This window comes from Solanum lycopersicum, chromosome 4 (genome assembly GCF_036512215.1).
Source record: "Solanum lycopersicum chromosome 4, SLM_r2.1".
NCBI classification, from domain to species: Eukaryota; Viridiplantae; Streptophyta; class Magnoliopsida; order Solanales; family Solanaceae; genus Solanum; species Solanum lycopersicum.
This window is the reverse complement of record NC_090803.1, coordinates 7,760,625-7,775,511: the sequence shown is the minus strand read 5'-3', so window position 1 is coordinate 7,775,511 and position 14,887 is coordinate 7,760,625. Positions and strand designations below refer to the sequence as shown.

Below are 14,887 nucleotides of genomic sequence, written 5' to 3'. Positions count from 1 at the left end.
CAGCTTACTTCTAAGTTTTGGAAAACATTGCAGGCGGAATTGGGTACTAGGTTGGACCTTAGTACTGCGTTCCATCCTCAGACCGATGGTCAGTCTGAAAGGACGATTCAAGTGTTGGAGGATATGCTTCGTGCATGTGTGATAGAGTTTGGTGGCCATTGGGATAGCTTCCTACCCTTAGCGGAGTTTTCATACAATAATAGCTATCACTCAAGTATTGATATGGCCCCATTTGAAGCATTGTATGGGAGTAGATGTAGGTCTCCCATTGGTTGGTTTGATGCATTCGAGGTTAGACCTTGGGGTACTGACCTTTTGAGGGATTCGATAGAGAAAGTGAAGTCTATTCAAGAAAAGCTTCTAGCGGCGCAAAGTAGACAAAAAGAATATGCAGATCGAAAGGTTAGAGACTTAGAGTTCATGGAAGGTGAACAAGTCTTGTTGAAGGTTTCGCCCATGAAAGGGGTGATGCGGTTTGGAAAAAGGGGTAAGCTAAGTCCAAGGTACATTGGTCCCTTTGAAGTACTTAAGCGAGTAGGAGAGGTGGCTTATGAGTTAGCCTTGCCTCCAGGGCTGTCCGGAGTACATCCGGTATTCCATGTGTCGATGTTGAAAAGATACCATGGGGATGGAAACTACATTATCCGTTGGGATTCAATTTTGCTTGATGAGAACTTGTCTTATGAGGAGGAGCCTGTTGCTATTTTAGATAGAGAAGTTCGCAAGTTGAGGTCAAGAGAGATTGCATCCATCAAGGTGCAATGGAAGAATCGACCCGTTGAAGAAGCCACTTGGGAGAAGGAGGCGGATATGCGAGAAAAATACCCACATCTGTTTACAGATTCAGGTACTCCTTTTCGCCCTTGTTTTCCTTCTTGTGATCGTTCGGGGACGAACGATGGGTAAATTAGTATCTATTGTAACGACCTGTTTAGTCGTTTTGAGCAGCAGATTTTATTTTTGGAAAAACAGGTTGAGGCGACGAACCCAACGACGGACCGTCGCAGGGTCTCGTTTCCAAACACTTAGAAAATCTGAAATTGGGTACTGAAAATCGACTCTCTGAACTTCGTAACGGAGTGGCAGGACGGACCGTCACAGGCCATTCACCCAAAAATCAAGTTTTTGAACTATGCGACGGACAGCAGGACGGACCGTCGCAGGCGCGACGGCCCGTCACAGCTTGCGTAATCCCAGTTGGAGTCGGATTTCTGGTTAAGTTTTAAAGGGGCGTTTTGGACTATTCTTGCTATAATTATATATTTCGTGGGTTTATATTAATAACTCAAATTCTTGGGGGTTAAAAGAGGTAACCTTAAGTTAATTAGTGGGGTATTATTGCCATCTTTTATTCTTAATTATATACTAATTAGGGTAAAAGAAAGAGGGTTTGAATAAGAAAACAGAAAGAACAAGAAGGGAGAGAGAGAAATGATCGAGAGAAGAGGAAAGCACCAAGCTTTGAGGATTAACTTGCTTGATTTCAATTCTTCGGTGGAGGTAGGTTATGGTTTTTATGCTATTCGTAGTAAACTCTTAATAGCGAATGATATGTGTTAGTAGTATTGTAAAACCTTCTATATGTTTAATTGTATGCTTGCATGAATGATGTGATTATGTAATTGTGAATAAATAAGCATGATGAAGCTATTGAATCCCAAATCTTGAAAAGAAACCCTAATCTGCTTTGTTAGTGATGATGCCTTGGTATAAAAGAAGGCTTGATGAACGAAAGTGGTGAGATTAGAGGATCGGGTGCCACGTTCCGGTACCAGGATAGAATATGGATCGGGTGTCACGTTCCGACACCAGGATAGAATATGGATCGGGTGCCACGTTCCGACACCAGGATAGAATATGGATCGGGTTTCACGTTCCGACACCAGGATAGAATATGGGTCGGGTGCCACGTTCCGGTACCAGGATAGTATATGAGGATCGGAGTGTCATATTCCGACATCAGGATAGAATATGGATCGGGTGCCACGTTCCGGTACCAGGATAGAATGAGGATCGGAGTGTCACGTTCCGACACCAGGATAGTATATTGAGGAGCGGAGTGTCTAGTACCGACACGAGGGGAATAAAGATAATGAATCTTCAAATATGTTAATATATCCAATCTAATGAACTAAATTCCCAAATGAGTAAGATGAGGAGGTGTGAGTCCTCATTGATGTGCTTGGTGTTGTAACCAAGGGTTATGGTAACTGTAAATGCTGCATGCTAAGGATATTAGTTGATTTTATGATATTGCTTAATACATACTGTTTTCTATTTTGAGTTGGCCGATGATATCTACTCAGTACCCGTGTTTTGTACTGACCCCTACTTTTATATTTTCTTCTTGTTTATTTGTGGAGTGTAGCAAACGTGCCATCGTCTTCAACTCAACAGTAATTCAAGTCAGTCTTACTACATCGGAAATTCAGGGTGAGCTAATGCTTCTAGCTTGGACTGGATCTTCTTCTTCAAGTCTTGATGCCTTGAACTTCCGGCATGGACTAGCTTCTTATGTATTTTTAGCTTTTAGAATACTCTTAGTTTAGTCATTTGATCGTAGATGCTCTTGTGATGATGACTTCCAGATTTTGGGAATAATAATGGTTATTGATTTTATTAATGAGTTTAAGTCTTCCGCATTACTTTGTGTTGATATTACATTGAAATGTTAAGGTTTAGATTGGTTGGTCCGCTCACATAGGAGGGTAAGTGTGGGTGCCAGTCGCGGCCCGTTTTGGGTCGTGGCATATATATATATATATATATATATATATATATATATATATATATATATATATATATAGATTACTAAAAGCATGAACAAAAAAGTTGAAAGTTGAATTACGGTTTTACCCCTTCTATAAATTAAATTGATATAAAATATTTAAATATTTGATTGTATAAATTTATTTATATATATATATATATAGATTACTAAAAGCATGAACAAAAAAGTTGAAAGTTGAATTACGATTTTACCCCTTTTATAAATTAAATTGATATAAAATATTTAAATATTTGATTGTATAAAATTAATTAAATGTTAATGACTTTTAGACTTTCTAAGATTAATTCCTAATTAAATATCTAATTTATTGATATTTATCATCTATAATCTATATGTATATAATAATTATTTTTTTAAATTTTTTTTTTTACCTAAATTTCTTTACTTTTCCTCTACTTATAACTTTTTTCTTTATCCCTCTCATGTATAACATAATTGATGTGGATAAAGTATTATCCTTTAGGAAAAATAACGAAATTTAATAATTTAAAGGGTGCAAATCTATAAAATGGAGACACGCATTGATAATGTCCTCTTGATTATTATTAAAGAATGACTCTAGCTTCACAAATTTAAATTTATTGATGCTTAATTACATGATAAGAACTTTAGTTGTTCTTTCTACATGATTTGCTAACTTCAATTTTTTTTCATATTCTTCATTTATTTATTATTATTATTTTGTAATAACTTATTCAACTTTTATACTCTTAGTATTCATAACTCTCATCTTTTCATATTCATAACCTCCAAATATTTAAACTAAAACTTTAAGATATCTATTGATATTCCTTCAATTCTATTTATATAAATCAACTTCTTTATCTCATGGAACCCCTACCAAGATTATTAGGCTATTATTTTTATTCTATAGTAAAAGTAGATGATGAAGACCCTTGAATTTTGATAGGATCTGAAAGGAGTCAATAAGAACTCAAAGAGTTATGTACTAATTTTGTACTTATTTTTTCATCTATATATACATCAATTTTATAAGAATAATGTCTATATTGTATTTTTTCTTAAATATTCTGTTTCTTTTTGTCTTTTTTCCTCTCTGTTAGACTTCTTCATTTAGTTTCCTATGAATGTTTCATTGTCGTAAGTCTTTATTCTTATTTTGTAATTGTTACATTTTATTATTCATTAAAATTTACATATATTTTTCTATAAAATTTTAGTCATTCTAACGTATCTATAAAAATTCACATGAAACATACGTGCGAAGCACGTGCTCAGAAACTAGTATTATTATAAGTGGGAAGTTCCTAACTTAAAAGTTGAATTACTATTTTGCCCTTATTTTATTCCTAAATTAAATTAAATATTAATATATAATTAATTTAATATTAAATAATCATATTTAAATACATGCATCTAGACACAATGGTTTAAATTCTAATTATTTACATACTAAATAATAATTATATTATATTATACTAAATACTAAAAATAAGAAGGTGTAAAGTCAAACTTTAAAAGACAAAAATATTTTATAGAAAATTGTTAGAAATTATTTCATAAGAAATTGTTAGAAATTACTTTTTTTAAAAAATAAAAATTATCTATTCTTTCTCTATAATTAATTTGGTTAAATGATTAAATTTGTTATCCTCTCTCTTTAGTTAGTATAATTAAATGTATTGAATTATTAGTAAAAACAATTACTTTTCCTCTACCCCGTGTCTAAGATCACTTAACTTCTGAAAATTAACTTACACAACTCTTCACCTTTTCATCTTATCCAATGAATCTTTAGTTATATATATGTATCATGAAAAAATATTTTTTCTTTACCACTTGCCTCGTGTTGATGTAAATCATTAGGCAATTTTTAGGTACTTTTTTTTGTTTTAAAATATTAATATTTGTTGATCCTCATTAGAATGGTATTTTGTATCATAAATTTTATCTTTACCATTTTAGATTGCTTTTTCTTTTGTTACGGGAGAAAAAAAACTCTACTCCTTGTGTATTTCTTTTTACTATATATATTGTTATAATAAAAGTCTTAAGAAGGATATGAATGTTGTATTTGTTTCATATGTTTAATTTTTTTTAATCTTTACCGATTATACTTCTTTAATAGAATCTTCTACGAAATTATGAATGTTATAAGTCTATTTTTACTAGTGCTGAAATTACTAATTTATGACATTTAGATTCGTTTTTAAATGTACTTTTATAATATTTATTGGGAAAATACCCAAGTACCCCCTCAACCTATGCCCGAAATCCCAGAGACACATTTATATTATACTAAGGTCCTATTACCCCCCTGAACTTATTTTATATGTAATTTTCTACTCCTTTTTAGCCTACGTGGCACTAGTTCGAAAAAAAAGTCAACCATCGTTGGGCCCACAAGATAGTGTCACGTAAGCTAAAAAGGGGTAAAAAATTATTAATAAAATAAGTTTGGGGGGGGGGGGGTAATAGGACCTTAGTATAGTATAAATGTGTCTCTGAGATTTCGGGCATAGGTTGAGGGGGTACTTGGGCATTATCCCATATTTATTTACTTTTATCTTTCCTTACTAATATAGTTTCTTTAACTGGCTACATATTTGTGTACTTACTAATATGGAGCGTAATGAGAGATTATTAACGATAAAGTCATATAGATATATTCATATTATTAGGTGCTATAGTAATATAATTATTTTTCCATACTTCGTGCTTGATGGTAAATGTACTATTCGATTATTATGAATTTTATTTAATGAATAAAATATAAATTGATAAAACTGATATTTCTAATTTCAACATTTTCTATATAATAATTCAACTTTATAATAATTGTATGGGATAAAAGTGCAACGCACGTTCCGGAAACTAGTAATATTATAAGAATATGTTATTGTTGTTTGAGCTTTGCGAAATTGGAGCCAAAGATGAATTTCTCACCTGATGTCTCATATCTACATTGAAAGCCGACAAAATCTAAATTCGTGTAAAGTCCCATAATGAGAGTAAAGTACTCCCTAATAAAGACGATTCTGTACTTGGGGATAACACGCATCCTAATAAATAGGGATGACAATGGGATGGTGCCGGGGCAAGGCGGATCGAGCTTAACCCGCAAAATTTTTCATTTGCCCCGTCCCGCATAACATTATTTTCATTTTCAACCCTCTCCACCATGCACAGACGTGCTCCGCATGAACCCGTCCCACATACTTTTTTTAGTATTTTCTATTTTTAGTTAAGTTTGATACTAAAAATGAAATTCATAAAAAGAAATTCATTTTTCATAAGTTGTACTTTAATTTAATAGAATAGTGACTTAAACTTTTATTTTTTAGAGGTCAATCGAAAAACAGGTAAGAAAATGATTTTTTTATCGAACCATTTTCATTTACTATCTTGAATATTTTAGTAGTATTAAACAAATTATCTTAATAAGGAATGTTCTATCACTCTTATAAGTTAAGTTATAACATGTAAAAAAATTAAAATTGAATTTAAAGCCACTTAAAATTACATATACTCGCAACCCGCCCTGTCTCTCATTTGTATTTTTTTTAAAAACTACTTCAATCTACCTCCCATTCCACCCGACCCACACAACCATAAACCGGTCTTGTCCGTAGGGATGTACATGGCCGGATTGGTTTAGGTTTTTTCAAGTATCAAACAAAATCATTTGTGTCGGAGTTTTAAATTTATAAACCAAACCAAACCATTTATGTAGGATTTTTAAATTTATAAACCAAACTAAAGCAATAAAACTTGAATTTTTCAACCTGGGGTTTTTTTCAATTTTTTTTGGATTTTTCTGGTAAAGTATTAATAAAAACATATAATTTAGTGATACTTCAAATATTTTTTTGTCCTACCAAAATACAACTACTTAAAGTGTTTCTTAAGAAAATAACAAAACATGATATGATTAATTACACTAAAATATCCAACAAAAATAATAATGACATCCCGTAAAATAAGTATTGCAAATTAACAAGTCATGATTTAAAAGTATTAAATCATGCTAAAATAGGTTTAATAAGTATTAGTTATATCACTAAATGTTAAATGAAATTAAAATTAGACACATATTTTACTTGTCTAAACCAATGTAAAATTAAAGAACAAATATTCAATATTATTGTTGTTCTTAGTGTTGAATTGATTTAATTTTTGCATTAGTATTAATTTGATTTTGATTTAAGATTTTTATATTTACCGACATTTGTGGACTATAATCTTTATTGGACCATTCAGAATTCTATGTTTCAAACTTGAAATAATATATTAAAAGATAAAAACTATGAAAAAGTATAAAAAAATATTTAAAAATATATCAAAGTAAATATTTTTGTGTATAAAATAAAATTTTACAATTATATATAATGTCGGGTTGATTTGGTCTAAGGTTAGTTTTTTTAGTCAAAATCAAACCAACCCAAATATAGTCAGTTTTTTTTCAAATACCAAATCAAGTCAAACAAAATCACTAGTAAAAAATTTGTGATTTGCGATTTGGTTCGATTTTGTACACCCCTACCGCCCCGCATAGCCTTAAACCTGCCCCACAAGGTAATTTTATACCTTGGAAAACTTTATTTAGGGAGACTTAAATTTGAGACTTGTGATTAAAAATGATGGTTGGTGTGTGTGATTATAGTTAGGGGAAATAACTTGCGTGTCTAAATTTTTAAAAATAATTACCATAATTATCAATTTTTTTTAACAATAAATGTCAATTTAACTGAATATTCAAACTTCATATTTTCTCTCTCGCCCCAAAATTTCTCACACCTGCGATTCACGCCCATGCAATTTTCTCTCTCGCAATTGCAATTTTCTTTCCGGCGACTACAATTTTCTCCCCCCATTGCAATTTAAAGGTTAGTGTTGAGTAAGCTCTGTTCGTTTAGGGTGCCAGACTTCAATTTTCTCTCGCCATTGCAATTTAAAGGTTACTGTTGAGTAAGCTCTGTTTGTTTAGGGTGCCGGACTTCAATTTTCTCTCGCTATTGCAATTTAAAGGTTACTGTTGAGTAAGCTCTGTTCGTTTAGGGTGCCAGACTTCAATTTCTCTCACTATTGTAATTTAAAGGTTACTGTTGAGTAAACTTTGTTCGTTTAGGGTGCTTGCACTGCAATCTGCGGTTTTTGTTGGTCTCATTTACACTTAACTAATCCTTTAATGTGCACTTGCAATTGTGGTCTTAAAAGTTTAATTTCTTCTTTTTGTGTGAAGCCTTTTTGTTTGTTGATTTATGTTGAGATTTCGTTTGATTCAAGTTTCTGTGAGTGTCTGGTATTCAGTTCTCTTCTCTAATCAGTATGATCTCTTCTAGCATCTGTGTAATACAACTTCAATTTAGGTTTAATTCGCTTGTTAGCATCTGTGTAATACAACAATTCAGTTTTTGTTCACTTGTTAACATCTGTGTGATTCAACTTCAATTCAGTTTTAATTCACTTGTTAGCATTTGTGTAAAACAACTTTAATTCAGGTTTAATTCACTTGTTAGCATCTGTGTAATACAACTTCAATTCAATTTTAGTTCACTTGCTAGCATCTGTGTAATACAACTTCAATTCAGGTTTAATTCACTTGTAAGCATCAGTGTAATACAACTTCAATTCAATTTTAGTTCACTTGTTAGCATCTGTGTAATACAGCTTCAATTCAGGTTTAATTCACTTGTTAGCATCTATGTAATTTAGCTTCAATTCAAATTTAATTCATTTGTTAGCATCTGTGCAATTCAATTTCTGACTTATTTATATGCAAGTCATGATCACAGTAGATGCAGGTTTAATTCACATGTTAGCATTTATGTAATAAAACTTTATTTCAGGTTTAATTCAGTTGTTAGCAAAGTGGTGCTATTCTAGCAGATTAGTCTATATGTCTCTCTCTAGTCTTTTAATATTTGTAATACACTTTTAATGATGTGCAAAAAAAGTATGACTAATCTAGCGTTGATGTTTTACTTAAATGGACGATGGGATCCTAGCAACAAATATATTGACTACTTGGCAGATGGTGTGTTGATACACACAGAGTCATTGATTGTTACCCTCGTTTCTATAATTGCTAGTTCATTGTCAATAGACACATCAACAAGTAAAGTTAAAATCAGATATAAAATTGATGAAAGGTCTCATCCAATTCAAATTCATAATGATATGGAGGTAAAGGTATATCTTGAAACCAAAAAGGACTCGAGATATGGCAAGATACCCTTTTATGTGTCACAATAACTAAACCAGTCAACTTGGAGACTAATCCTGCACTCATTTCACTTTTGTGTTCAGAGACTTCAGGAGATATGAGGGTTATACACAGTTCATACTTCTCTAATACATTTAATGGTATTGATGAAACAATAGGATTAATTGAATTCGGATCGTGTGAGGAAGTTGATGAGCTAGAAGAATTAGCACCAGGCATCATTGTTAATTCTGATCACTCTTTATTTGAGAAAGATCAGGTGTATAAGAATAAATATGTCCTCACAAGTGCACTAAAAAGACATTCCATTCTTAATCATTTTCAATTTAAGACAACAAGATCAAGCGCAATCAGGTAAGACCTAAATTCAAGTCACTTTAAATTATTAATTGTGTATTAATATTTTTTCTAGAGCTATGTGATACAGTGCCTAGGAGAAAAATGCAGTTGGAGTTTACGAGCTTCAAGCTTGAACAAATCCGAAATGTTCAAGATTAGAAAATTTGAAAGCGGACACATTTGTTTGTTGCTACATAATTCATTATCGGAAAGGCTAGCAACTAAGAGTGTTGTTGGGAGTATTATTGTGGATAAATATACTGAACCAAATGTTATTTACACACCAAAAGACATACAATGTGACATGTTAGATGAATATGGTGTGCGACTCACATATATGCAAGCTTGGAGAGCTAAAGAAGCAATTCTTGAATTAATCCAGGGTGATCCAATTCAATCATATGCAAAGGCAACTTACCCTGGTTCTCATATAAGATTGCACAAATCAGATGATGACTGCTTTTTATATGCGTTTGTAGCTTTGTTCACCTCGATAAAAGGATGGAAATATTGTATACTAATTGTAGTTGTTAATGGAACTTTCTTAAAAGGAGCATACAAAGGAACACTTCTAACCACTAATACCTTAGATGCAGCAGGTCAGACTTTTGAATATGATACTAGTGTTTTCTATATTGATTTTTTGAACTATTTATTAAGAGTAAATTATAATTGCAGTAAAAATGTATTAAAATTGTATTAAACAAAGTGTTCTTGGTGCATGGAGTATATTGCCACTTGCTTATTCTATTGTCGATTCAGAGAATGATTCATCTTGGAGGTGGTTCTTTCAGCAATTCGGAGATGCATTCGGTCAAAGACCAGATATGTGTATCATTTTCGATAGGCATGCAAGCATTATTAAAGCAGTTTTAACAATTTATGATGAAGTACCTCATTTTGCGTGTATGTGGCACTTACTGCAAAACATAATGAAAAATTTCAAAAGAAGTCAAACAAAGGGTCATTGAGTTGTTCTACTGTATGGCAAAAACATACACCATGACAAAATTTAATCAATGTATGACAATGGTTGAGAAGATAGATAAGAGGATCAAAGATTATTTGTTGAACATTGGACACAACAAATGGTCGTGTCTGCATGCTCAAGTAAACAAACTTGGATGATGACATCAAATAAAGCAGAATCAGTCAATTCATGAACAAGACATGCCAAAGTTCTTACAGTCTTGCAACTTTTGGAATTCATGAGACAACTAATAGATCAAAGGCGACATTTTTCAGGTTTTCACCTTGGAAAAAAGTATGAGAATATATTGCGACGGAATAAAACTGCATCAGAGAAATTAAAGGTATGCCTAACTTGTTTGCTAGTATTTTTTCTTCGGATTCATATCTAACATCTCTCTTGATTATATTTTTTTCCTTTTCATAGATTGTAGAGACAAATAAATATGTGTATACAATACTTGATGGTATTACACAATTCACAGTATGTCTTCACCAACGTACATGCGCATGTGAGAGATTTCAATTGTATGAGTTACCATGTTCACACGCTTTGACCGTTTTAACAATAAACACACTGGTTATGAAAAATATTGTTCGGCTTATTATACAAGAAAAAATTTATTGTTGACATATCAATTTCAAATGGATCCCCTGCCAAATGAAAGTACATGGAACACACCAACACATGTTCTTGAAGATGTTGTACTTCTACCTCACGGAAAGGGACCTCCGAAAAGACCAAAAAATGAAAGACATACTCAACTGAGAGAAGATGAATTCAAGAAGGCAAAAATTTCATGCAACAATTATGGACAACATGATCACAACAGGAAGATTTGAAAAAATGTCAGGCCTTATGATCAAGAATAAAAAAAAAATTATTTTAGCAGTTTGATTTAGAATCTCATTGAATCTACGAATTTGGATCATGTTTGGTTATATGATTTATATCTTCAGTTCCATAATCTCGTGTTATTTAGTTTAGTAGAATGTTTTCTTAGTTGTGCAATCTCATGTTATTCAGTTTACTGGAATGTTTCTATGTGTATAGTTACATTTGATATGATATATAGATGAAATGATATAGTTTATTGGAATCTTGTTTTTTAATTTTTAATTGTTTTTTGCTGTAAGATTTAATTTGAATGACCTAGTTGAGCTTGAGTCTTGGAAATTTTTTGTTCAGTATGTTTGTCAGGTTAGGGAATTTGTATGATGCTTCATATGTTTATGGGAAAATGGAGGAAAGGGATGTGTTTTTGGTATGTATATGGAAAATAGAGGAAAGGGATGTGTTTTTGGTATGTTTTTGTGAAAATGAATATTTTGATGAGGCTTTGGATATGTATCAATGGATGTTGTGGTTGGAATCAGGCTTGATTTCTATACATTTCCTTGTGTCTTGAGGACTTGCGGGGGTATGCCTGATTGGAGAATGGGTAGAAAGATACAAGCTCATGTAATACGTTTCAGCTATGATTCAAAAATCGATGTCGTTAATGCATTGATTACAATGTATGTTAAGCGTGGGGATGTTTGCAGTGCAAGAGTGTCGTTTGATGGAATGTCTAAGAGAAATAGAATTTCTTAGAATGCTATGATTTCGGGTTACTTTGAGAATGGTAAATTTTTGGAGGGGTTAGTGTTGTTCTCCTCAATGCGGGAATTTGTTTTTTTTTCAAATTTGATGACCATAACAAGTGTGATTTCAGCTTGTGAGGCTCTTGGGGATGAGAGTTTAGGGAGACAACTTCACGGGTATGTGTCAAGAATGAGCTTTGAATCAGGTTTAATTGAGATTTAATTCACTTGTTAGTATTTGTGTAATACAACTTTAGTTTAGGTTTAATTCACTTGTTAGCATTTGTGTAATACAATTTTAATTTAGATTTAGTTCACTTGTTAGTATTTGTGTAATATAACTCTAATTCAAAGTTTAATTCACTTGTTAGTATTAGTGTAATACAACTTTAGCTTAGGTTTTTAATTCAGATTTAATTCGGTTGTTAACATTTGTGTAATATAGCTTTAATTCAGGTTTAATTCACTTGTGAAAATTTTAAAGGTTAGTGTGGAGTATGCTCTGTTCACTTGAAAATTCTGAAACAATTATCATGACAGCATCAATAAGGACACAAAGAAGGAACAACTTCAAATATAAGACTTACATATAAACTAGGTATATAATACCAAGACTTACAAAATAGATCAATATAGTTTTTCATAGCCTAACTTTAAATTATTTTACATTATATAGTTTTCATAGTCATCTAACTAATATAACTATATTCCTTTATCTAACTGGTCTTTCATCTTCACTTTGAGGGTCACTCGCTTGCTTTCTTCTTGCATATTCCCATCATATAGCTCCAAATCTCTTTCGGAGAATGTCTGCCTTTACTTGTTGATTTAGAATATGTTGACCATTACTTACAAACTCCTTAAATGTAGCAACGAATACTCCACAATTCCTACAAAATTCAATATAAAATTGTTATCAAAATATTGATTCAATATAAAAAAAGAAATACACATTTGACAATACTTACAATTAATCCTCTTGTTGTCTAAGAACACCTTTAGTTATAATGAAATTCAATTTTCTCAAACTCATTTATCTCACTGTATTTTGGTATTGCCTTCAGTTCAGGACGCTTATCATAGAACTTGACCACACTTAATAATATGGTAAAACAACTGAAAGCATCTCAACAATATTTTTTACCTCTAAATTCACCACACCCCTAGCCGAAAATGAATCATACACCTCCAAAGACCTTTGCCCAATATCAAACACGACAAAAATCCAGTGACGATTCTCTTTAATGTTTAATGGAATAAGAATATAATTCACTTTATCTCACGAGGTACTTGCCAACAAACAACGTCCACATATATACCGGGCAATATCATCAGAATCTTTTACTTCAAAGTTCTTCTTATCCTCATGAGCATCACAAAGTTTAAAGAAAGAATTGATAATCTTTGTCTTGAAAACACAACCAGTCGTCGTAAATCGAACATTACTATTGGTTTCATATTTTTCTTTCTTTCTTAGGTAATAGAAAATGACATCAATATGCTGCAAAAAAAATAGATTGAAATGTAAGAAGAAACAGTCTCAACTACAAACAATAAATTAGCCAGGAAGGGATTCTGAAATACAATATGATACTTCTAAGTATACATATTCAGAATTTGTGGAGTGCTTTCAATTTACAGTATTTGAGTTTTCATGCTTCAGGCATTCACGTAAAAGAATGTGGGATCAACTTCTAGGTGCACCTCGTCAAGGAATGTCTAAAATTCATTTGATGTGCTAATGTTGGCCTCACTAATCAGCCTGGTTGTCATTTCTCCAGGTGTCCATGTTTTGTTTTACATTCCTTTTTTTGTTTTCTCATCCTGCCCTTGATTTATGATGGGGTGCCAGTGGGATAGTGTGTTTGGAGTTAAGGATGTATTTCAATTTGTCTTCAAATTTCAAAGATCAACACTGTACTTGATCCAAATTTATGATAATCACTAATCAGTCCTTCTAGATACAATCTATCCTAAAAAAAACTCTAGTCTTTATAAACCAAATCTGCCAAATTTATGTTCTAACTAAAAATCAGCAATAAAGAAAAAAGGATAGAAGAACCAAAAAAATAAAGCAACAACAACAAAAAGAGGATATTTAACTCCAAGAATCAAATATATGAAGAAATCAACATATTCCACCAATTTATAGATCTATACAATACAACAGTGCCTCAAACAAAAGAAAGTTGCAAGAAATGATGCCAAAAAGAGGAAGATGAAAATTGCAGACCACTAGATTACTATGAACATTAACTAGGCTTCATCAAGAAATCTACAAAATCAGGTATACACTCTTAAATTTATGAGTAGCTAAATAAATTTATTCCTGAAAATCTCTTGTTGATTATAATTGTTTATCATGACTTAATAATGCTCTAATAAGCATCTTTAGAAGGTTTTCTACAGAAATATCCTTCGAATAAGTATGCCCAGACTATGCCATCCTAAGGTTGAAACCGGTAGGCAAGAAGACCGTTTAGGGGAGTAAACAAAGTTGAGGCGCTGTTAGGGTAACTAATCAAAGAACAAAGCTGTAGTAGTGACTAGACGAGATGATTATTAAATCATTATTATTTCATAATAAATAAGTATAATCCATTAAGAGGTTGAAAGGAATAAAATTTTTAGCAAAGATGAATAAAATGAGTACATATTTAATAGATGATGATGATAACTATAAGATATTACTACTCTATATATTAAAAGATCTTAGTACTGATATAAAAAGAGAAATTTATGACAAATTGGTAACATATGAGATAATAGAAATAACAACCCAAGGTTGGACTGAGTTAACCATACAAAGTATACAGGATGAACTTTATTAAGATATATATGATTTATATGATGATATAGATATAGACTAATGATAAATTACGAATATTTACAATATTGGGTAAAAACCATAGAAAATATAGATCTACATGAAAAATTACTAATAGAAAATCTATTCGATTACTTGAGAACTAGAGAAGTCAAACATCTAGAATATATTACAAACAATGTTAATGAAA

The 14,887-nt window shown here is 31.7% G+C and overlaps 1 protein-coding gene across 1 annotated transcript; it reads left to right on the top strand.

Moving 5' to 3' along the window:
* Nucleotides 1–9,075: 9,075 nt before the first annotated feature.
* On the top strand, nt 9,076–11,880 carry LOC138347863 (uncharacterized). Its single transcript, XM_069296443.1, has 4 exons — nt 9,076–9,237; nt 9,391–9,916; nt 10,080–10,223; nt 11,624–11,880. Exons 1-4 carry the CDS (start codon nt 9,076–9,078, stop codon nt 11,878–11,880), a joined length of 1,089 nt encoding a protein of 362 aa, XP_069152544.1.
* The last annotated feature ends 3,007 nt before the right edge of the window (nt 11,881–14,887 follow it).

Bases quoted from the DNA above. Each gene is read 5' to 3' on its own strand.
- LOC138347863 (XM_069296443.1), top strand. From the start codon at position 9,076: ATGAGGGTTATACACAGTTCATACTTCTCTAATACATTTAATGGTATT. The intron at 9,238-9,390 runs GTGTATAAGAAT...TATTTTTTCTAG, and splicing joins CTTTATTTGAGAAAGATCAG to AGCTATGTGATACAGTGCCT. The intron at 10,224-11,623 runs GTATGTGGCACT...TATTTTGATGAG, and splicing joins TGAAGTACCTCATTTTGCGT to GCTTTGGATATGTATCAATG.